Below are 25,187 nucleotides of genomic sequence, written 5' to 3' on the forward strand. Positions count from 1 at the left end.
AAACAGTTTGTCAAATAAATGAAAAGTAATGACAGAAGATCCATTTTAACATTCTTGTAAGTTTTGACTAATTCATTACATAGTGATGGATATGTATATGTTCAATATAATTCTTCTCTCCAGGCATTCTACCCATCTTTACTGATCGTTTTGGAGTTCTATGGTCCTCCATACGGGCCACATGCCCTGCAGCCCATCTCAGTTTTGTTCTGCTTCTTACAAATGTTAAAAATAATAATAAAGAAAATCGAACTAAAGGCTGCATGTAAAAGTGACACACACACCCCCATACACGCTGTTCCACAACTGCATACTCGTAGATGTAACAGTTCCGCATTTTGTGTCGAAAATAATTTCTTTTAAATGATTTTTGTTTCTTTATGGGGTGTTGAAAATTGATTTGGCCCCTTCAAATGATAATATATTACCTTTATTTGTTCGTTGCTTTGAAATTACTCTCATGAATTCCACATTGATGGGCGTCGTGTGTACATTGTATTGAGATTAGTGATGCAAAAAAAAATTTTTTTTTTAATAGCAAGTTTTATTAAAAAAAATTATAATTCATTTTATTCTATTTTTTTACACGTCCAAATTTGTTCAGATATTAAATATCAAGTATATGAAAACAGGTGTAAGTACTTGATTCATCCCTCCACATATGCATATCTACCTTATCCAAAGAGACATCAGACACAGTATAAAAATAAACAAGTAACTGACCTTTATAGTCAGGACTCAGATGCTGCATGCATATGGGGGGCCAATATGCTACCTTACAAAATTTACTCTTAGTATAATCTTGAAAGATTAAACGCTCCAAATTTCCTTGTCATGAATGGTTAAACATAAACATGAAATAGGATATACAATAAGGTGGTATGCACAAATCAATCATGGTCTATGGGCCTGGAAGGAAAAATCAAGAAGAGAGTGCAAGGAAGGAAGGAAGGATAGGAGCAAATGGAGCCTTTTGTCATGGCCATCCCCTAGAGGGGGAGGTGGGGGGGGAGTTCGTAGGAAGAGGCAGCATCAGACTCAGACATTGTAGATCATATAGTTCAGGCTCTGAATTTCTGACTCCATCAATCCAAGTCCTGCTGTTCCTCTTCAGGCTCCTTTATATCAGATGAGGCCCTTAATATCTGGCTGGGGCCGGACGGCCGGCCGGCCGCCGGGGCTGGGCCGTTCATCAATTGAGCCCTCAGAATATTCCGTTTCTGAATCATCCGACTCAAGCTGGAAAGTAGGGATGTTGTTGCTTGAAGCAGCAAAATCCCTGATGGTTGATGGCTGTGGTTGTAGTAGTGGTGGATAAGTAGCAGGAGCTGCATAAAACAAAAAATATATATAAAAAACGAAAATGTCAATTTTTTTTTGTAATTTTTTTTTTGTTTATATATAAAAAAAGTACTTTTTTCTAGCTGCATCTATAATTGAGATCAATCAATCAGTCCATTTGCCCTGGTCTCTCTTGCAGAAGACCCATGGTCAGGGATTTTTTTTTTTTTTTTCAGAGCTATTTTTTTTTTTTTTTCACCAGAGCCATTTTTTTAGTTACCAGAGCCATTTTTGATACTTCCAGAGCCATGTTTTGCAGGTTCGATTTCCTTCCAACTATTGGAAGGCTAACTCATTATTCATGTGCATGAGGGTGGGAATGCACGACAAGCCTTGCAATACACCGTTAGAGTACCATCACTGCCCTGATCCACTTCAAGCCAATCTAGGTTCCACGAGCGTGTAGTAGATTCATGCTTTACTGGTTTTCGTTTTCCTTGGCCCTTGCCCGTAGATTTTGAATTAGGCTTTGCTGGTCCAGAAGCGGTTCCTGCCGTCAAAACACTCTCCCTCGATTCTGAAAAGACTGAATCTGAGGGCAAACCATCTTCACTCGCTTCACTAGAAATCGCTCCATGTTGTACCAAGATCTATGCATCAAGACCTTGTGATGTACGATCATCGAAAGTTTGGCATGGACGTGACCTAGCTACCGTAGACCCAAGCTAGCAAACTAATAATTTTTTACTTTTGTATTTTTTATTCTCCCTCCAAAGATCCACATTCATGAACTAGATATATACTCATCAAATGTTCATATTTATATTTAAATTGATTTAATTTCAATTTTTTATGAGAGTAGTAGAGCTTGTGTCAGGATTAGAAATGGAGAGAGTGAGTGGTTTGAGGTAAAGGTGGGACTTCGTCAAGGATGCGCTATGTCACCCTGGCTGTTCAACTTATACATGGATGGGGTGGTGCGAGAGGTAAATGCAAGGGTGGTGGGTCAGGGATTAGAGATGGTTAAAGAAAATGGAGAAAAATGGGAGGTGAGCCAGCTATTGCTTGCGGACGACACTGCGCTTGTGGCAGGATCGGAGGAGGGATTGAGGAAGTTGGTGACAGAGTTTGGGAGAGTATGTGATTGAAGAAAGCTAAAGATAAATGTGGGTAAAAGTAAGGTGATGAGATGTACAAGGGGTGAAAGTGGCAGTAATCTGGAAGTGAGCATTAAGGGAGAGCAACTGGAGGAAGTGGATAGTTTTAGATATTTGGGTGCAAATGTAGCAGGAAAAGGTGGAGTGAAGGTGGAGGTAGAATGTAGATTGAGAGAAGCGAGTAAATGCCTTGGTGGTTTAAAAAGTGTAATGAGGAATATAAATTTGGGAATGGATGCTAAGAGGAGATTGTATGAAGGAGTGATTGTGCCAACAGCACTGTATGGAGCAGAAACATGGAACATAAGAGAGAAAGAGAGAAGGAGCTTGAATGTGTTTGAGATGAAGTGTCTGAGAAGTATGATGGGGGTTACTAGGCTGGATAGAGTGAGAAATGAGGAGGTGAGGAGGAGAACAGGGGTGGAAAGGGAGCTGGGAGATAGGGTTAATGAAAGAGTATTGGGATGGTTTCGACACATGGAAAGAATGAGTGAAGAAAGACTAGTAAAGGAAGTATGGAAGGCAGATGTGGAGGGAGTGAACATGAGGGGACATCCTAGGATGAGAAGGATGGATGGGGTGAAGGGGGCTTTGGGGAAGAGGGGAATGTCTGTTGAGGAAGGACGGGAGAGGACAGAAGACAGGGGTGAATGGAGAATGGTTGTATATGGAAAATATTGTGATGCATGAGGTGGAATGGACGGGAGAATGGGGGGTGAGGTAGTGTGTGTGAGCAAATTTTTGACGCAGCCTGAAGGGATTTCTCCCCGTCCTCTCCTTTATATGGGGGGACGGAGAGGGGGGGTCGTCGATTTAATGAAGCGGCCTTGCTGTGGACGTGCTGTGTCTTGCGACACTACTTCTGACCCAGGGCAGTGGACAGGGTGCGGGGATGACCCGTCATCTAGGAGGTGCCAAGATGGGAGGGAGGGTGGAGTGTTTTCGGGGATGGAATGGGTGGGAATGATTTTATGCCTTTTCCTTTTTGGCTACCTCCCTGGTAAGGGGGAAAAGCCTTGGTATATGTATATGCATACTTTCAATTACTAACCAAACATTTCATTCTATTTTGTTTTCTCATAAATACGCGAACGAGGTTATAAATGGGATTTCCCAGTTTCCCTCCTAGGCCTCGAGCGAGTTTGCATATGTATAGTGTACGTATGTATGCGGTGATGTGGTATTGGGTATGGTGCATTGTACATGTAGTCAGCGCGTTGATTGGGCAGCTAGCTGCATGCAACCAATGAACTTCCCTGCATACAGATACCATGCAATTCGCAACTAGCGACATTATGTAGCACGACAGTCGTGTAGAGTCCAGTCAATATATACAGGTTGACATTCAAAAATCCGGCAACCTCGGGACCTGAGGACTGCCGGATTTTTGAAAATGCCGGATTTTTGAAGTTTAAAATTTTGTATGGTGTACCCCGTATATATGTAAAGAAAATTACCACTTGTGCAGTCCTTTAATGGAAAAAATAAACACTAAGTGAAAAACAAATGAAATTGTATTATTCACGAACTAGATAAAATACAGTAAGGATAGATATACAGAATTATAAATTCACTTTTAATAAAACATATAAAACTGATCCTTCGAAGAATCTTAATTAAACTAAATAAAATACTCCGTACTGTACTTCTTAGGAAAGAAGCTAAATAGCAGATGGGCTTTTTACACATAATTTTAATTTAATTTTAATTCAACTAAATAAAACTGATCCTCCTAAGAATTTTAATTAAACTAAATAAAATACTCTGTACTGTACCCTGTATTTCTTGAGAAAATAAGCTAAATAGTAGATGGGCTGTCAAGATCATCTTCATTTTACTGACAGTGACTACATCATCGGCAACAGGAATAGCTTCAGTTTTTCTTTCTGTTTTTTTAATGTCGTATACAGTGGAGGAACCAATGTCGTAAGTTTCACAAATGATTCACACAGACACATTGTTATTATTTTTTCTTTAATATTTCCACTTTCTTTGCGATCGATAACACATGATGTTTGCGTTTTATGCCACCTTTCTTCTTTGTTGATTCCCTATTGGAGCTATACAACAACAAATAAATGCTATAATGAGGAGAATAATGAGAAAAATGAGCAGGATTACTTGTTAGCAAGTGGAAGTAACCAACAGCTGATTCCGGCGTAAGCGGCAGTTCCAGAAAACAGTGGCGCACCAACACGGGAAATATGAAAATGCACTCCCGAAATCTGTCCCGGATTTCTGAAGGTTCCGGATTTATGGTTGCCGGATTTTTGAATGTCAACCTGTACTAGTATACGCGCGCATGCAGTTGATACGAAGCTAGGCTAGATAAGCCATTGAACTCTAGCAGCTATACCGCGTACACATACGTATGTACATCAACAAATTAGAGTTGATGGATGCGTTGCGTTTATGATATCGATTGATAATGCAATGGTTGATCACGGGTAAGTTGTGTTTGCTCTGATCCTTTCATCAATGGTGATGGGATTCAGGGATTGCCAAATGATGGATAATGCATGAAAAACGTTGAATCTTTCTGCGGGAGCGATTTTTTTTTTTTGGGGGGGGGGGTCGCTCCCGCTATTGGATTTGCAAGAGCGACATTGGAACTTTCCCGAGCGAAATCGCTCGTCGCTCCCGTGTATTTTTTTTCGCTGCCCATGGTCTTGAGGCATCCAGTAACAGCCTCCATCCAATATGGACAAACAAGTTTTGCAAATGCTACATTTTTCGGGGCACATGAAGAATTGTCACCCCAGTATGCCAAATATCAACAGTGGAATAAAAATTTTGTTAGGTTAGGTTGAATGAGGGTTATGCTTATTGTTATCAACTTATAATACAACCGAAGAATCGTAAACCCAGGATGGCCCACGTGAAGAATTGTCACCCTGTCGAAGACTGGGGTGACGATTCTTCATGTGATCCCATATTTCTTTATATCATTCACTGCAGACATTTTTTGTTTTATCGTAGAGATTATATCGAGAAGGATTTGATCAACTTTGCCAACAACAACCCTGGCGTGGTGGTGTACCTAAAACCTCGGAGGCATCGATCACCTTGCATCTAGGTAGAGTACTGTAAGTTTGACTTTTGCAACAGGTAGTAGCCTCTTTTACATTGGAGCTTAAACTCAGGAACCTTGCACAGCATGAGGGCCCCACACCTGTAGCAGTGGCAAACCTAAGACCCTAATACTCCTGGTACGGTAACAGCTCTCACCCAAATTCCTTGTAATAAAAACACAGTTACCTGCATTATTGAAAGATATAATTTACTTCCCTTTGAAGAGCTGGAGTTCTTCCTAGCTGAATAAAATTTACTGGTGTTAGCCTGAATTAAAGATTTTATATCTAATGACATTCGCAGAGAATTCACTTCTAAAAGCCTGCCCCCACACCAATGTTCCCTCTTAATTCTTTGCTGTGAAAGAGCACAGAAATTTGGTTGTGTGAAAATTTTTCCTTCTTTGTAAAGTATGTGTGTACTTATGTGGGTCACCATACTGACTGCAGAACACAGTACAGAGGATCTCAAGACATGTGATTTTATGAAATTGACAAAATCTCAAAATCAATTTTTTTTGTTTTAAATTGTTATGAAATTTTACAATTAATTTCTTTAACTAGAAAATTTCAATTTCATCTTGAAAACCTTGTGTGCACATATCTTTTCCTTTGTGTACTATTTGTAAAACATGTGTGCATGCACATGCACACAGCTTAGAAGGAATATTGCCCTGCACCCCACTTGTCCTGCACCATAGTAATTGAGCAAACCAATAAATCAATTTACAATTTGATTATGACTGAGACGTACTTTTAAAGAAAATGTATCTAAAATATATAATCTTGGTAATTTGTTTATGGATTTATTATTAATGTCATTATTTTTTTTCTACTCGTGGCATATTACTATTTAGATCTATGGTTTCAGTAAATGGAGGAGAGGAGTATAGAAACACCCATGACCTGAATGGGGAGGAGCTAGTTGCAAAATGGGTCGAGTGCATGTGTGGGTGATGAGGGTACCCAGTGGAGTGTCTCTGCAAATATCAACACACAGACTTCCCATCAATACTAGAGGGGACCCTGGACAACCATGGACGCATCAACACCCAGCGGTCAACACAGTCACTTTACCAGCTGTAAGTAGTTCGTTCAGGAGCTTTTTCCCCCTCACAAGAGAGGTAGCCAAAGTAGTAATAACAGGTGTATATCAAGTGGGAGTGTTTGTAGTTTCTGGTAAAGTGATGCAGGTAATGGTTAAAGGTAGTTCTTGAGAACCTATTTTGATTGCCAGATGATGATAATTGCCATGTGAAAGTAATAACTTGTTCGGAAATGTTGGCCATGGTGGACTTGGAAGATTTGTACACAATAATTTCAGACACTCATGCAGGGTTTGGGTAAGATATATTCTTGTCTATCTCCAGTGCAAACTCCATTCAAATGAAAGCCTCTACTATGGAGTGTACTTGGGAGCCTCTTAGGTATAAAATACCCATGTGTTTCCTTGGATAAGATCCTGTAATGTGTGCCAGTGTTAACGGGATTAACAATTAGCATACAATGACGCTGATGTTGGCATCATGAGGCATGAGCGTGTATATGAGGATACTGGTGTCAGGGTCCTGATTATATCTATTTTGTAGTTGTAACTGAGTGACCCCATGTATTCTGTGGACAGACTCGATCTTGTTTTCTGTAGTTATCCACATTCAGGGTAGAAGAGAACAAGCATTACAGCCATAATTTTATATCTTATAATGAGTGTATTGTGATGCATCATCGTATATCAGTCAGGAAGCTGTGCATGAGTATTCGACTTGTATTGACGAGGTTGATAGTGCAATCTGTCAATGTGTTCTTGGTTCTCTCTTTGGAAGCTAGTCATGTTCATTGGTTTATCCCATAAGTCACTCAAAGGTTCTTGTCTGATAGTGTTGGTACTAAAAATAGTCATTATTGCACGGTAGACGTAGTGTTGAAAGTGTTTTTTTTTTGTTTTTTTGTTTTTTTGTACAGAGCCATATAGTTTGTATTTTTATTGCTAAAACTTGCATAGCTGTTTCTGCTCATATGTAAATCTACTATGATTTATCCCAATTTTGTCATATTTGAACTGTTTCATCCATTCCCCATTTCGTTAAGATTTCATTTGTTATGACAAAACTCTTGAGCAAAACTCTTAAAAAAAAATTCTGTTTGCAGGAAGAATTATCTGCAGCTCCTCCAGAAGTTACTGGAACAACACAGCTGCTTGAACTGTGTGAGCAGCTAAAGAAGGAGGACACCAGTGGATACATCAATTCATCAGTTGTTTTATAACTTTGTAATATACTGTATGTAGCATCTTCAATCATTTTTTTCTTTTACTCTAAGTATTCTTAATTTTACGGTACTGTATGGGCTTGAAACATGCAACACTAGAGAGGAGGAGTTTGTATTGACCCAATTGTATTTTACGGGACGAGAGCTATGCTTCTAGTGACCCGTTTGCGTATTTCTCCGCATCCAGTTTATTCTTAAAATCGTGTACAGTTTTGGCACTCACTGTTTCTCCCTTTAGTTTGTTCCAGACATCAATCACTCTATGTGGGAAGCAATTCTTTTTCAGGTCTCTTCTGTAACTGTCCTTCTTTAGTTTCTTTTCGCGTCCTCTTGTTTCTCTTCTGTCTCACTTTAACAAGTCGTCTCTATCGAGAATTTCCACCCCTTTCATAATTCTGTGTTTGAGATGAGGTACCTGAGAAGTATGATAGGGGTTACTAGGCTGGATAGAATGAGAAACGAGATGAGGAGAGTGGGGTGGAAATGGAGTTGGGAGATGGGGTCAGTAACAATTAGCAAGTACATTAATAATTTTTTTAAGACCTATTCTTTGTGTGTGTGTGTGTGGGGAGGCACCAAGTTGCTTTAACATATGTTGGATGTTGTCTAATAACAGCTTAACCCGTAAATTGTTAGCCCAGTGTTTAGCTCAAATGCTAGCATAGGTTGAATTTCGATTTTTTGTTTTTTGCATGTGTCATAACATAAAATGGTGGTGGGGCATCAAAAAATGATTCACAGTTGAATATATCTGCATCTGTGACCACTCGTCAGTCAGTGTAGGATGGGTTTCTTGCATGAAGATTTTCAAGAAGGGATATGTTTTTGGCAATGTACTGCTACCTGAATAAACGTATGGGAATGGATGCTAAGAGGAGATTGTATAAAGGGGTGATTTTGCTGACAGCATTGTATGGGGCAGGAACATGGAACACAAGAGAGGAAGAACTTAAATGTGTTTTGAGATGAAACACGTGAGAAATATGGTAGGGGTGACAAGGCTGGATAGAGTGAGAAACAAGGAGAGATGGAGTGGATGAAAGAGTGTTGGGATGGTTTGTTGGACACATGGAAAGAATGAGTGAAGAAAGATTAGTAAAAGAGGTGTGGAAGGAGTGAACATGAGAGGGTGATGGCCAAGGATAAGATGGATGGGGTAAAAGGAGCATTGGGAAAGAGGGGAATGTCTGATGGGGATGGAAGGTAGAAGACAGAAGACAGGGGTGAGTAGAGAATGGTTGTGTATAGATGATGCTGTGATGCATGGAAAGGAGTGGGTGGGTGGGGGGTGAGAGAGTATGTGTGAATGATATCTTGATGCAGCCCAAAGGGATTTTCCCCTGTCTTCTCTTTTTCTGGATGAGGGGGTGTCGCCGATTAAATAAAGTGGCCTTACTGTGGATGTGCTGTGTCTTGCTACATTGCTTCTGACCCAGGGCAGTGGGTCAGATGCAGGGATGACCCATCATCATCCATGAGGAGCCAAGAAAAGAGGAAGGGAGGGAGGGAGGGGTTGTGGATGGGAGTGGAGTATGTGGGGATGAAATGGGTGGGAGTGGATTTATGTCTTTGACTTTGGCTATCCCTTGTGCATACATACATATACCAAAGGCTTTTTCCCCCCTTACAAGGAAGGTAGCCAAAAAGAAAAAGGCATAAAAACCATTCCCACCCATTCCAACCCGAAATACACTCCACTCCCCTCCACCCTCCCTCTTATCTTGGCACCTCCTGGATGATGGGTCTTCCCTGCATCCTGTCCACTGCCCTGGGTCAGAGGCAGTCGCAAGACACAGCACATCCACAGTAAGGCCACTTCATTAAATCGGCGCCCCCTCCACCCCCTACCCATCCCCCCATGCAGAAAAGGACATGGGGAGAAATCCCTTCGGGCTGCGTCAAATTTTTCTCACACCTACTACCTTACCCCCCATCCCTCCATCCATTCCACCTCATGCATCACAATATCATCCATATACAACCCTTCTCCATTCACCCCTGTCTTCTGTCCTCTCCCATCCTTCCTCAACAGACATTCCCCTCTTCCCCAAAGCCCAACTCACCCCATCCATCCATCTCATCCTAGATCGCCCCCTCATGTTCACTCCCTCCACATCTGCCTTCCGTACCTCTTTTACTAGTCTTTCTTTACTTATTCTTTCCATGTGTCCAAACCATCCTAATACTCTTTCATTAACCCTATCTCCCAACTCCCTTACCACCCCTGTTCTCCTCCTCGCCTCCTCATTTATCACTCTATCCAGACTAATAACCCCTATCATACTTCTGAGACACCTCATCTCAAACACATTCAAACTACTTCTCTCTTCCTCTCTTATGTTCCATGTTTCTGCCCCATACAGTGCTGTTGGCACAATCACTCCTTCATACAATCTCCTCTTAGCATCCATTCCCAAATGTCTATTTCTCATTACACTTTTTAATCCACCAAGGCATTTACTTGCTTCTCTCAATCTACATTCTACCTCCACCTCCACTCCACCCTTTCCTGCCATATTCGCACCTAAGTATCTAAAACTATCCACTTCCTCCAGTCGCTCTCCCTTAATGCTCACTTCCAGTCTGCTGCCACTTTCACCCCTTGTACATCTTATCACCTTACTTTTACCCACATTTATCTTCAGCTTTCTTCTTTCACACACTCTACCAAACTGTCACCAACTTCCTCAATTACTCCTCTGATTCTACTACAAGCGCAGTGTCGTCCGCAAACAACAGCTGGCTCACCTCCCACTTTTCTCCATTTTCTTTAACCATCTCCAATCCCTGACCCACCACCCTTGCATTTACCTCTCGCACCACCCCATCCAGTCAAACTGAGATGTGATGCACCAACCCTCTTGAGTTTACCAAATGTGGTGAAAAGGATTCCTGACTGCCTCAAACCTGGGGAGAATAATCTAGCATTAGATACTTTTTTCTTCTTCTCTCTATTCATTCTGTTTAATTACAAAAGATGAACTGGCTATAATGTGAGTGAAGGGATGCATACATACCTCTTCCAATTGCAGTATAAATGGTTCATCCTTGGAACCTAAAATACTTTCTATGTTGTACAATGATGCATGAAGCATGGTAATACAGAAGCTGGCTCCTGTTTGATAAAAGAAAAAAAATTACTTCAGCTAATACTCCTGTAGACATAAATTATTTCTGTTGCAGCAATACACAGATATTGATTTTCTTTACTCATCAGCTGATACCGTTACATACATCTAGGGGTGTACTGATTAATCGGCATAGGCAAGAATAGTCACTTTTTTGGTGAATCAGCATATGCGAAAATCTGCATTTTTTTAGAAAGGGATTCGGCATCGGCAATATTTTGCCGATGATGATGCCAATTCAGCAATTCACCTATTATTCATTGTTCTGGTGGTTGCATAGGGCCATGCAGCATATTATGTGCTATACGAGATACCACTACCAAATAATCAAGGCTTTAGCACATAGCATCACAACTGTAGGGATTGAGGTGGCTAGGAATATGTTGTGGTAGTGTAAACCTACACTACTGCCATAACACATGTTTCAAAAATATAGTATGCAGAGGTGATCAAATCTGCAAACAGGAAGGCATACGACCAGAGAAACTTTTAAGATGGCAGTAAATATTAGAGCAAATTGTATTAATTCTATATTTTATTTTTGTATTTCTTATATATAATTAAACTAAAATATATATATATATATGTATATATATATATTTTGAAACAGCAATGTTTCCACAAAAGAAATTGAGTGGGAGTAATATGGGAGTAAATCGTCCAGGCATCCGTGGACTGTCAATTTTACCTGCTTATATATTCGAAAAATTGGCAGACAGATTTACTCCCACTTTGCAGCATTTTATAGCCAAATGAATCATTTATAAAGAATTTTTTTTATGTATTTTGACATGTAAACACATAACAATACATCTTTATGCTTTTTGACAACAACAGCTATGACTTTGACTCATGTTTAGATGATTTATTGTCAAAATCACAATCACACGAGTCAAATTTGGACATAGCGAAACTTCAACGAAAAAAAATAAGAATATCTTCATCTCTTCTGACACTACAAAGCAAAGTTGATCAATTTTGCTCCCTCCCACTGGAACCACGTGACTTGGATTCCTTGAGTTGATGCAGAGAGAGAGAAAAAAAATCCTTTATGGAACAAAACAGACACGGCTTTTCAAAAAAAAAAAAAAAGGAAGATTTTTTTTTAGCCGTTTCCCGCATTCCATGTATCAATTATTATAGAGACTGAGTTAGGTTTAGTCTTTACTATTAAGTTAGGATTAAGAATTGGATTGATGCAGTTTACACTCTGTACATGTGCTTTATCAAAACCATGCATTAAATGATTCAAGTTACTTGAAGTTAGTAGTTACATCAAAATCTATGAAACAGGTAATGTCTACCTCTTTTTCAACCGAAAGAAAATAATACAACCATACATTGATACGGTAATCATAAAGTGGTCAATCAATAAGCACTTCATTAACTTCATTCAATCATCAGCATCCAACAGCTCAACAACTGGCAGGTATAAATCTACAGAGATTATGAAGCAAGTAAGAATCATATTTTAATTACTTCATATTAAAAACTGATATACCACAATCATATAAAGTGGAATTGGCATCGGCAACTAAGAGTGAATAGGAATCGGCATCGGCATCTAAGAGTGAATAGGAATCGGCATTGCCATAAAAAAAAAAATAATAATAAAAACACCCCTACATACATCATTATTTCTTTCTTATCTGAGAATATTTAGTGATAGAATTTCATCCTGGCAGTTAATAACATCTCGGTACTTGACCACATTCCAACCAAAATATGGGTGGTGGATGGGAGTGGAATGAGTGAGAGTGGGTGCATGCCCTCGCTGGCTACTTTCCATATAAGAGGGTGGGGCCCTTGGTAGAGAAATAGATGACTGATGATTGATTTGGTTTAACTTTGTGAACTCCCCGCCCATATTGGGAAGCTAGCTAGGATGGTGCTCCTTAAAGAAGACTTTGTAGTACAGTATGGTCCTATTTAATTAATGTAGCACACCCTTGGTACAACTCACGGGTGGCAGGGTTTGAATTGCCGTCGTCACCACCTTGACCTCCTCTGTCACAAGTAGTGACGCTCTCTCTTGCTCGGTTAGTGAGCATCTGTTAGACAGATAATATAAAACAACTTCATATCTACACATACCAATGGACCTTCCTTCCCTTGCAATGGTGGCTGTGTAAAATCAAATACCTGCCCCACACACATCCGAAGCCCACTCATTATATCTTCTACCTTAGGCTCTCATGTTCAGATCAAAGGCAATGCAGCAAGACAGAACTTCCACGGCAGGGGTTAACAACCAAAGCTAGTTTACCCACAGCACTATATTATATGACCTCCCCCCCCCCTCTCCTCATCCACTCAGAAAATCAATGGATAAGACAAGAACATCCCTTGGAGCCATGCCATTCCTTCATCCACCTAGTCTCTCTCACTTCACTCCTACTTATGGCATTCGGTCTTCCTTGCTCAGTAGTACACAACATTCTTCTTGCATCCAACACTCCTTTCACTCCCATCCATCCACCTCCTTCTTGGTCTTCCTCTTAAATGTGGATGGCAAGAGAGCTATTGGATAGGAAAAATAGAGTGCAAAGGTCATTTGGGCATATGGAGAAAATAAAAATGGAAAGATTTGCAAAAAAAGTTTGGAAAGCAAAAATAGAGCGACACTATATGGTTAAAGCTATAAATTCAAGAAGAGAGAGAGACTTAAGGGTCCGTCAGGGGCAATTATTCGAAAAAATCTGGTACATGAACGAATTTTAGGAAAACATTTAAAAAGAATCTCTATGATGTTGGCAACACTCCTACAAAGTTATAGAGCTGTATTTCGTTTCTATCTTTTTATACAGAATAAAATAGATAAATTATTGGCAACCTCTGGCAACCCCATTGCGTATCAAATATTGTGTATATTGGAATAGCGTTAATTTTTTCTATAGCTATTTTGTTTTTTGCTACGGAATTGTGTTTATGGAGGTATTTAGCAACTCCTCCCACAAGCGTAGATCCAGAAATAGCACACATCAGGGCATCAGTACCCATCCAAACGTCAAAGTGAGGTCACGTTCTTTTGAAGCTCTCACCGTGCTTCATATTTTTGATTCCTCACTGTAATTTCTTGCGGTAATCATGGCAAGATTGACGAAAAGCCAGCGAGCAAGGAGGAAGAATGCAGTGAAGGCCCTTGCGTGCCAGATGAAGAAACGAGAAGGAAAAAAACAAACAAACGAAGAGGACAGCATCCAACAATGTTGGTTATAAAGAAGGATTTGTTGTTCCTCTTCTTGAAGAACCCTACACCCATATTCATAAGTCTGCCCTCGAAAGAAGAGACAAGAAACGAGAGGAGAAAAAAAGTGAAAAGTAAAAGTGGTAAAGTGACCAAAAGCGGGGACTATGGGGCTGGGGCCTTTTAAAAATGTCGCGCAAAATTTAAATGCCTTCTCATGTACATTTAATGTTTTTGTTCTTTTTGTTATTTCTTCGGTTGTTCTTGATGGATTTTTGTCATTTTTGTTTCATTTGAAAGATAAAATTATGCTCTTTATTTCCTATATTAAGAAATAAAAGAATCTTTTTTTTTTTTTCTATTTATGAAACCTGAATTTTGCAGCATCTTTGAAATGTTCAGAAAAGAAAATTCACAAAAAATCAGAGGTATAAGTTTGGTCAAATGTACAATATAACAAATATTCCCCAGAATCTAAGCTTGCAATATATACCAAGCTTAATTATGTGGAAGGATTTCCATATGATTAAGTACAGCTTCATTAAACTTCATTATAACTTCATTATATCTTCACTACACTTTATATATACATGTGAGGAATACAATACCCAGGGGAATTATAGACAAATGTAAATGGTAATTATACCTAAGTTCATCAAAGAGATTCAAAAAGTTATAGGACATGCTCCCTTATAAAGCAACCTGACGGTCCCTTAATCCTGTAAATGATATCTACATACATTTCTTTAGTTTATGAATACTAAAATGTCAAATTCCTTTCCATCTTACCAAGAACCCACAAGAGGATGACCCCAGCTCCAGCCCACTAAAAAATGGGAAGGGACACGATTCCCATAATGGCATACTGGTGGACAAGGGGGACTTCATGGCCACCAATAACCAAAATTTTCTCAGCATTCTTCATGGATATAATATGGCATCTATCCAAAGCAGCAGCTAAACCAATTTAGAGTAGAGATCTAATGCTGCCAAAAAAAAAAAAAAAAAAAATAGTTTTAGTATTCAACATACAGAACAGTAATTAGATAGTATTCAAAGAAAAAAAACTTGTCAGGTAACAATGGGGAGCTTATATGGAAGGGACAATGTCTTTTTGAAGGGAGTGGGATGGGTGTATCTTTTGACTCAGCTGCCACCCTTGCAATTACTGCACAAGGGGGGGAAAGGGCCTTTTGGGTCTTCCTGTAGCTAAATGCAGTATTCTATGAATCTCGAAAATGGGCCAAGGTAAAAACAGACCATACAGATAATAAGATGTTTAATGAAAAACCATAAATGCACATACATACAAATGTATACATACATGTACAGTAAAAGCTCTCTCACCCAGCATCACTGGGGCCAAAGGCATGCCGGATACTCGAAAATTCCGGATACTTGAAGGGGTTGCTAAAGTAAGTGAAGGGGTACAGAAATATGTCTACAATCGCCCCCTTAACTCACTATTAATGTCAGTTAACATATAGTATCACATACCGCAACATAAACAAAGCATCACATGATTGCGGCGTCACCACCTCACTCGCCAACATACAGTTCATCACTAGACACTAACCTTCTCTGTACTTTTCTGAAGGGGTTACTAAAAGAAGTGAAGGGTTACAAAAACACTGTCTACAATCAACTCATTTTATTCACTATTAACAACATTTAACATAACATCAACATTTAACTTAACATGAAAAACCACATAAACAAACAAACAAACAAAACCACCTCACTCGCCAACATCTAGTTCATCACTCCAGTTTATCACTATCCTCTATACTTGTTTGCCGCTCTTTCTTTCCCTTACACCCATCTTCTTTGCTAGGTCGCATCCTTTTTCTTGCAGCATGGGTGGGGCCTGTCATTGATACTCCTTCAGATCTTTTCAGGCAAAACCACTCGTACAACACTTTGTCAATCTTGTCCCTACGCTGATATTGTAAAGTGTGACAGTTTTCAACAGCTTTTGGGGTATCTGTCCCCTTCATCAACTCATGTAACTTCTTTGATTGGGCCTTGATATCGTAGATGGCTGATAAGCCTATGCCAAATTCGTCCATGAGTATTTTTCTGTTGTCCCCTTTCTCTAAACATTTGCAAATGTCCACCTTCTGCCTAAGTGTAAGCACAACACATTTCTGTTTATCAACTTTGGGCATGATGAAAGTTTACAGGGGAACACTTGAGGAAGAATGTAGCTGAACTGAGTGGAGACAAGCACAAATGTGGCACATGTGAGACTGAATAGCATCAGTGGGCAGTGGGCAGTGGGCTCTAGCGGGTGGTTCAAAACTGACCCAGACAGTGGTGCACTCTGGTGACGGCGGGAACAATTAAAGCCTCGCGCGGGAAATTTTATTGATATGTATTGATTTCATATAGATTTTAATGCTTGGAAAAAGAATGCTGGATACTAAGTTGCCGGATACCTGAATGCTGGATAAGAGGGCTTTTACTGTATACCAAGGGCATTTTCCCCCTTACAAGGGAGGCAGCCAAAGTCAAAATGAGCAATTCCACTTCTGGGGCATTCTCAGTCAGATCAACAAGTGCCTAGCACCCTCACCTATCAGATTTTGCTGAAATTCTAAGGTTAATCCAAACAACTGTTCAGGAGATATGACTTCAGATATTTTGAGGTCATAACTAGGCCAATAACTAGGCTGATCAAAGTCATAGTTACATAAATGTATATATATTTAGAATCAGACAAGGAATCCAAATATCAGTGTTTTTGAACTCTAGGTTGAAAAAAAAAATCCACTTTAGCAAAAATCTGAAGTCATGATTTGACCCCTGGGGTATCAAAATTGAAAGAAGAAAAAAATTATATATATATATGTATATATATATATATATATATATATATATATATATATATGTATGTGTGTGTAAGAAAATGAAGGCATAAGCTTTGGCTATTACAATCAGTAAAAAAATATTATGGTGGTATTTTTCATATAATTAACACAAGTGAGCACCTTATTTATATATTGTCTGTCAACTGTACATATTTTTCATACTTAGGCCTTTATCTAATTAATTACATTTATTTTAATAAAAAACTTACATGTGAACACCATGTACTTACAAACTGCATACGATCATAAGCATTATATACTGCACAAGCATAAGTACAATTACAACAAATATAAGGTCAGCATCGAATTGTACTGGATACAATTTTGGCATATTCAATACTTTTGTGAATTTCTTTCTGAAGTAAAATATAATTAATTTGGCTGCCTCCTCATAGTCTAGGATAACTCATGGCAGATAATATATGATGTTCTGGCACTGAACATGAATATTTATTTGGTGGATAATGATACGTACTTGCTAACATACTCTCCTGGTTTGACACATTTTATGGTATCAACCATTGCAGGTTCATTAGTCATATGACCTTTCTTATTCGTTTCTTCTCTCCAATGCCACTTGAAATGAGACACATCATATTCAGTTCCTCCTTGTTTATAGGAATAAATGTATGATATTTCTGAGTTCCCTGAATATCCACACTGTTGTGGAATTGATATTCCATCAGTTGTTCTGCATCTTTCAAATCAGACGTGGTTATAATGAACATTTTTATTGTCTTGTTCAAGATTTCTGGTGTAAGAATTTGCCTCTCTGCAAACTGACCCGAGCAGTAGTTCCCTTCACTGTTCTGCCAATCCCATCACAAAGGATTACAAAGGCGGAGCATAATAAATAAAATATGTAGATAAATACATAGGTATAGTTAAATAATAAACAAACAAGTAAATAATAAATAATAATAGACATATAACTAATAATAAATGAGAATCAACCAAATAATGATAAACAGACAAATGGTAACAAAACAAATAAACATATAAAATAAATGATAATCATTACAGCATCTTGCTTAGGTGTTTATCAAAATGATTCATAAAGCTTCAAACTGAACTACATTGCACTGCCTCTGCAGGAAGTTTATGCCATTCATTAACTACACGGTTGGTAAAGTTGTTTCTACCCACTTCCAAATTAAATCTATTTCCGGCCGGTTGAGACCATTGTTTCTTGTCGGATTCTCATTCAGTGTGAAAATTTTGTCACTTTTGATGTTGTCAATTCCCTTTAGAATTTTAAGGACCTGTATCAAGTCACCTCTGAGTCTATGCTTTTTTAGGGAAAACAGATTCATGTGTTTCAGTCAACTTTCGTATTATTTATTTTTGATATTTGGAATCAGTTTTGTGGCTCACCATTGTACTTATTCCAATCTGTCAATGTCTTTAATGAGATGCGGTGACCATACAGAAATAGCATATTCCAAATGTGAACGAACTATCGATTTATATAGCTTGTTAATGAGTGATGGACTCAATCAGTCCTAGAATCTTATTTGCTTTCTCAGAGGCTGAAATACACTGCTTGTATGATTTGATATCGTTAATGATAATTATGCAGAGATATTTTTCACTACAGGTATTCACTTTTGTTAATGAATTTCCAAATAATTTGTAATCGTACTTACTGTTATTTTTACCTATGTGCATTACTTTGCATTTACTTGTGTTAAATTTCATTAACCACTTTTCAGACCATTGCTGTAATTTATCTAAATCTTCTTGAATATCTAATTGGTTTAAGTGATTATTTTATGCATCTTTGCCATGAGATGTACCAAAAAAAAATGCCATTCACAAGACAAACCAAAATTTTCTTCATCCATCCGAAAAATAGTACAACTTTTTTCAGTTGTGGGCACTTGAATTTGACATAGCCCATAAGCTATTCTATAAATGAGTAAACCATTAGTGTTGTGTTTTAGTGATGGAGATAAGAAACAGGCAGTGAAAAGGTTAGGTTCTTGGTCTTCAGATGATCTATAATTAATAGGCAACAAAAGGGTGAACTGTACATTGTGAGTTGTCCCAGTGAAATCCCTTAGCAGCATCTTGGGCAATGAAAGAATAACCTTCTGAAAAATCACCTCCTACTATAACTGCCTCCTTCAGAGGTGTACTGTTTCTTTCAACTGTTTTAAGTACTGTGATTGCTGCTGTGCAACAAAATGATGACAAACCATGCAGGATATTTTCTTGCTTAGTGATGATAAGTACAGTAAAAGCTCTTTTATCCATTATTCTCGTATCCGGCTCCTTCTTATAACTGGCATATTATTCATGAGGAAATAACAATTTTGTATAAAAATGTAAAAATTCGAAAAAATAAAATTTAAAATTCCCGCCGCCGCCAGAGGTAGAGCGCATCTTTCCCGCCATCTCCCACAAATCCTGCCGCTCCGTCAGGCCCAGTGCCCACTGTAATAAGACGCCTGATGTTAAGCGTGCGACTGTCTATTAGCAACTCTCTCAAAACACAAACACATACCGACAGCAAAGGAAGGTAGTGATGGCTGAACTGAAGGATATGCGTGGTAGTGCTAAGCTTAGCGTCACTGATGAAGCTCTTCAGGAGTGGATGGAGGTCGACAAAGAGGAAGCTATCACCCCCACACTAACTGACGATGAAATCATTCAGGCAGTGATTGAGGAGAAGCATGGTAAGGAAACAGAGGCTGATAGTGAAGAGGAAGATGACCTAGAGCCAAGAGTAACGTGGAAGGATGCTGCTAAAGGATTGGCAACATTTATCAAGTTTGTGGGGCAGTACACCTACATGGGGACTTACGACGTGATGTCTCTTCACTGTCTCCAAAATGAATTTTTAATGCAGAGAGACAAACATTCTAAACAAAGAGACATACGTGATTTCATGAAAATAAATAAAGATAAATAAATATGAATATACTGGTAAATAAATAAACAACAAAAGTGAAGCCATTGAATGAATTTTATTTAAGTACTCTATGAATAAAGGCAATAAATGTATTTTTTTATTATTTCTTCTCGTAACCGGGATTTCCCCTTTCCGGCACGTCTTTCCATTCGTGCCGGTTAAAAGAGCTTATACTGTATTCATGAAGTGGCTCCACTTTGTCTACCAATGTACAACAGTCAACGGTCACCCATTGCTTGCAAGATATTTCATTTGGAGCTGATTCAACATTGTCAAACAAGTCGAGAAAGTTCAGAACACCTTCTTCTCTTGGGCAGTCTTTACAAATTTGCATCATGCAAGCTTCTTTTTCTTTACTGCAGACACTATAATCCATAGGATCTTTGTATGAGTGACCTTATTTTCCCAATGCAGCCAACTGTAATTTTGGGTTCTAATGATGTGTACAGACACAGAGAGAACGGGTCCCACCACTACCAGCAAGCACACGACATGATGGCTGTAATTTACCAAATGTGGAGAATCCCATTTTAATATTCTTTTTATCATTTTTATATAGTTCAAATATCTCTTAAATTCCCAAGAACCAACTGCTTTTGCACCTTCAGCACTAGTGATTTTCACACAATCCTTTTGGCCAGGACACATATGACTAACCTCATTTGACTTGTAGAATCTTCAAACTAAATCTTTGTGCTCTTCTGATGCCACTTTTCCTTTGCTCATGATTGGAATCTTTAGAAAGATTCCAAATTCTTATTTTAGTAAATGGCTCTCTCTCACCATATATGTTGTAGTTTGAAAAAAAAAAGTGGTTTCTTTAATTCAGTATGGGGAGAGAGTCAATACATGCAGTTTATGATTATTTGCTATCCAGGAATGACTTTTTCAATTTCTCAGATTGTGTTTCAGGTTTTGAAGCCTCACTTTCTGCCTCGCTATTAACATGAACACCATAACTGACCTCTAGGCTTTCCTTCAAATGTTTTTCTGGCATCTGATAGCTTACCATGAGCTTTGCACTTCTTCTGGCTCAATGATAACCCTTCTGAAAAGAAATAAAAATTCATACATTTACATTAATATACAGAGGAAAATTTGATACAAAATAATGTCATAGTTGTCATTACAATATATGATTTAATTGTTTAGCATTTTTAAAAATAAATGGATAACTTATCAGGAATATTTCCTCTCTCTCTCCACATATATATTAATGATGATGATGATGATGATGATGATGATGATGATAATAATAAGTTTATTTGGCAAAGAATCAATATACATGAAATGCAGATAATGACAGGAACACATACTTCGAAATAATAATTGCAACAAATATAAATTAGGTTAGCATATACAGGTAAACGTCGACTTACGATGGCATTAGGTTTCGATAGAGCCATCGTAAGACGATTTCATCATAAGTCGATCCCCAATTTGTATATCACTCTGTTCCGTGGTCACTGTACCTAGCCTACCTGTATATTAACCACCAGAGATACTGAATATAGCCTATTAAACATGTACAGTAGTTTATTTAATTATTTTTATCCTTTTTACCATATTCAAACACTATAATATGTATTTTCAGTACGGGACTTAAATCTCGCGGGCAGCAGCCAATGCCAGCCGTACGAAGTGTCGTAATAATACTCGCATCATAAAATACAGTCACCGCTTATATCGATCGTTCTCTCTTTCACCCGCGAATTTTGAAAACCACAGAGAATGGGATTCAGGGCACATTTGAGAGAATGTAAAAACACAGGGGCGACTACAATAAATATAATCAACGCCGATATGGCAGCGTTGCAAATCCACTTGCTCCTCATGACGCCTACGTGTGCGGCACCGTATGGAAGGGGTTAAATATATCATATCGTCGTCGTCGTCATCGTAAAGTCGAAAAATCGTAAGTCGCGGCCATCGTAAGTCGACGTTTACCTGTATATATATATATATATATATATATATATGTATAAGAGAGAGAGAGAGAGAGAGAGAAATATTACTTATGAGTTATCCACTTATTTTTAGAAATGCTAAACAATTAAATGCATACATTGCTATGCAAAAAATTACCAATTAAACAAAAATGGCATTGAAATAAAAAATATCTAGTGATTAAGAATGCAAACTGATTTAGAATGCTTATATAAAGGAAAATTGTATACCATACAGATCAAACCCAAATAATTTTCTTTTTACTCTTTTTTTTTGACTGGTGTTTGGTCCAGAAGTGCTAGAAATGGTTCAATTGAAGTTAAAGGATTTTCTTCAACTGGGTATTCACTGTACAGATCTCGATTTGAAGATATTATATCACTCAAATCACTGCTTGAAGATGATTTGAATAAATGTTGTTCAGTCTCATAGTTTTCAATGGTTCTAATTATTGTGGGGTTATTCATTATTAGTGTCCAACAGTTCACACACAGCAATGAGTCTTTTTTCCATCTTCCATCACACTTTTCAATAAGCACATCAGTCAATTTTCTAAGATTGATTGTTATGCACTTATGTTTTTAGTAGTAGGGTCTTGGCAGTATTTCAAGTGCCGAACCATTGCATTTTGCTGAAAAGGCCTAATAGCCAACATGTAGATATCACTATGAGTAATTTGTATAAATATGTAAAAAAAAGAATACAATAAGGTGACACATTTTTTAATCCAGTTATAGATTATATTTGAATTCTTAAATATTCTATGAGGCTCATTAGAAAAGCATAACAACCAACCACACACACATTTCTGGCTGAAACTGTACTAACTTGTAGATCTAAATTACGACTATCTGTACTGATTCTGTACAAATAGCAACATGTTCCAAAAATTGCCAGATCATTCAGTACTTTATGAATTGACAAACATTTTGTAAATACGTGGTGTTTAAAGTTAATTACATGAAAATTACCAAGATAAACAACCTTATATGGCTGTTTATAATAGCCTAGAGATGTGCTATATTTTTTTCATTAAAACAAAAATTCTAAATTAACAGGAGGAGGAGGTGAATCAAATAGAGAAGAAAAGGTAAAAGGTGCAGATGGAGAGATGATAATGGAAGAGATGGCAATAAGAGGAAGATTGGAAAGTATTTTAGGGAGTTGCTCAATGTGAAGGAGGATAGGGAGGGAAAGGTAGTTGCAGTGGGTAGTGCTAAGAAAAGGACAGTGATGAGTGAGGAAAATGGAGGAGAAAAAAGGAAAGATGAGGTGTAGGAAGTTGTTAAGATGATGAGAGCAGGTAAAGCACCTGGGTTGGATGGATGTCATGGAGAATGTCTAAAACAAAAAGGAGGTACAGTGATGGTGGACTGGGTGTTGACGTTATTTAATGCTTGTTTAAGAGAGGGTAGAGTGCCAGAGGACTGGAGGAGTGCCTGTATAGTTCCACTTTACAAGGGAAAAGGGGATAAGTGTGAATGTAGTAGTTTCAGAGGGATCAATTTGTTACGTGTAGTTGGGAAGGCTTATGGGAGGGTCTTCATTGAGAGGATTAGGAGGAACAGAAGAGTAATTGGTGAGGAACAGTGTGAGCTTAGGACAAGTGGGGGTTGCATGGATCAGATTTTTGTGGTAGGACAGATTTGTGAGATGGATGTTTTTTGGGCTTTTATGGATTTGGAAAAGGCTTACAACAGGGTAGAGAGGAAGGCACTGAGGGAGGTATTGAATTGATGTATTGAATCTTGGCTGTGATTTGAACAGTTCCTTCAATCCAATGGCCAGGGTGATATTTAGCCTATTTATAATTTTTTTTAACTTCACTTGGATAGTAAAAGTGGTTATGTGCAAAACTTATTTCATTAACATTATCTAATAAAATAATATATTGACTTACAACGGAGTTGGGTATGAACAGAGTATGAGTGTGGGAGTCAGAAATTCAATGCCCATGCATCTTAATTTATACTATGACCACACAACATCAGTGCCAAGGACAGGTGGCGATGTGTGCCTACAGAAGCCTATTCTATCACTATGCCCAGCTCCACACAATCTTTCTACTTTTTTATTTGTGTGTAAAGGCTTATAAAATTTCAATCATTATCTAAATAATCAAATGGGGAAAGGTATGTACATATACGAGGACACTACTTCGTAGTGTCATCTTGTTTACATGCCCTCTGACCTCCGAGGGGAGAAGGCTTCAATTTTGTACTCCTCCGCCACTGGCTTGCAGATCTCCTGCAACTAGTCATTCATCACAAGAAAAAACCTAATTTGTTTTATCTTATTATTTAATTTAAGCACTTATACAGTAAGAGGGAAAAAGCCTTTGGTATATGTATGTCAAGAGCAGTCAAGAGTTTTTATGAGAGTAGTAGAGCTTGCGTTAGGATTAGAAATGGAGAGAGTGAATGTTTTGAGGTAAAGGTGGGACTTCATCTGGGGTGTGTTGTCGCCCTGGCTGTTCAATCTTTACATGGATGGGGTGGTGCGAGAAGTGAATGCAAGGGTAGTGGGTCAAGGGTTGGAAATGATTAAAGAAAATGGAGAAAAGTGGGAGGTGAGCCAGGTGTTGTTTGCTGACAACACTGCACTGGTAGCAGGATCAGAGGAGGATTTGAGGAAGTTAGTGACAGAGTTTGAGAAGGTGTGTGAAAGAAGAAAGCTGAAGATAAATGTGGGTAAAAGTAAGGTGATGAGATGTACAAGGGGAGAGAGTGACAGTAGGCTGGAAGTGAGCATTAAGGGTGAGAAACTGGAGGAAGTGGATACTTTCAGATACTTGGGTGCAAATGTGACAGGAAAGGGAGGAATGGGGGGTGGAGGTAGAATGTAGATTGAGAGAAGCAAGTAAATGCCTTGGTGGATTGAAAAGTGTAATGAGAAATAGACATTTGGGAATGGATGCTAAGAGGAGATTGTATGAAGAAGTGATTGTGCCAACAGCACTGTATGGGGCAGAAACATGGAACATAAGAGAGGAAGAGAAGGAGTTTGAATGTGTTTGAGATGAAATGTCTGAGAAGTATGATAGGGGTTACTAGGCTAGATAGTGAGAAATGAGGAGATGAGGAGGAGAACAGGGGTGGAAAGGGAGCTGAGAGATAGGGTTGATGAAAGTATTAGGATGGTTTGGATGCATGGAAAGAATGAGTGAAGAAAGATTTGTAAAAGAAGTGTGGAAGGCGGAGGTGGAAGGAGTGAATATGAGGGGGCGTCCTAGGATGAGATGGATGGATGGGGTGAAAGGGGCTTTACAAAAGAGAGGAATGTCTGTAGAGGAAGGACAGGAGGGGACAGAAGATAGGGGTGAATGGAGAAGGGTTGTGTATAGATGACACTGTGATGCATGAGG

At 38.5% G+C, this 25,187-nt stretch overlaps 1 protein-coding gene across 1 annotated transcript; it reads right to left on the reverse strand.

Moving 5' to 3' along the window:
- Positions 1–530: 530 nt before the first annotated feature.
- LOC143022245 (uncharacterized) lies at positions 531–10,784 on the reverse strand. Its single transcript, XM_076180374.1, has 2 exons — positions 10,589–10,784; positions 531–1,328 (listed from the first exon to the last, which is right to left on the reverse strand). Exons 1-2 carry the CDS (start codon positions 10,734–10,736, stop codon positions 1,126–1,128), a joined length of 351 nt encoding a protein of 116 aa, XP_076036489.1. The 5' UTR covers positions 10,737–10,784; the 3' UTR covers positions 531–1,125.
- Between the last annotated feature and the right edge of the window lie 14,403 nt (positions 10,785–25,187).

Source organism: Oratosquilla oratoria, chromosome 44 (genome assembly GCF_046742065.1).
Source record: "Oratosquilla oratoria isolate Oo_2021 chromosome 44, ASM4674206v1, whole genome shotgun sequence".
In the NCBI taxonomy this organism is placed as follows: domain Eukaryota; kingdom Metazoa; phylum Arthropoda; class Malacostraca; order Stomatopoda; family Squillidae; genus Oratosquilla; species Oratosquilla oratoria.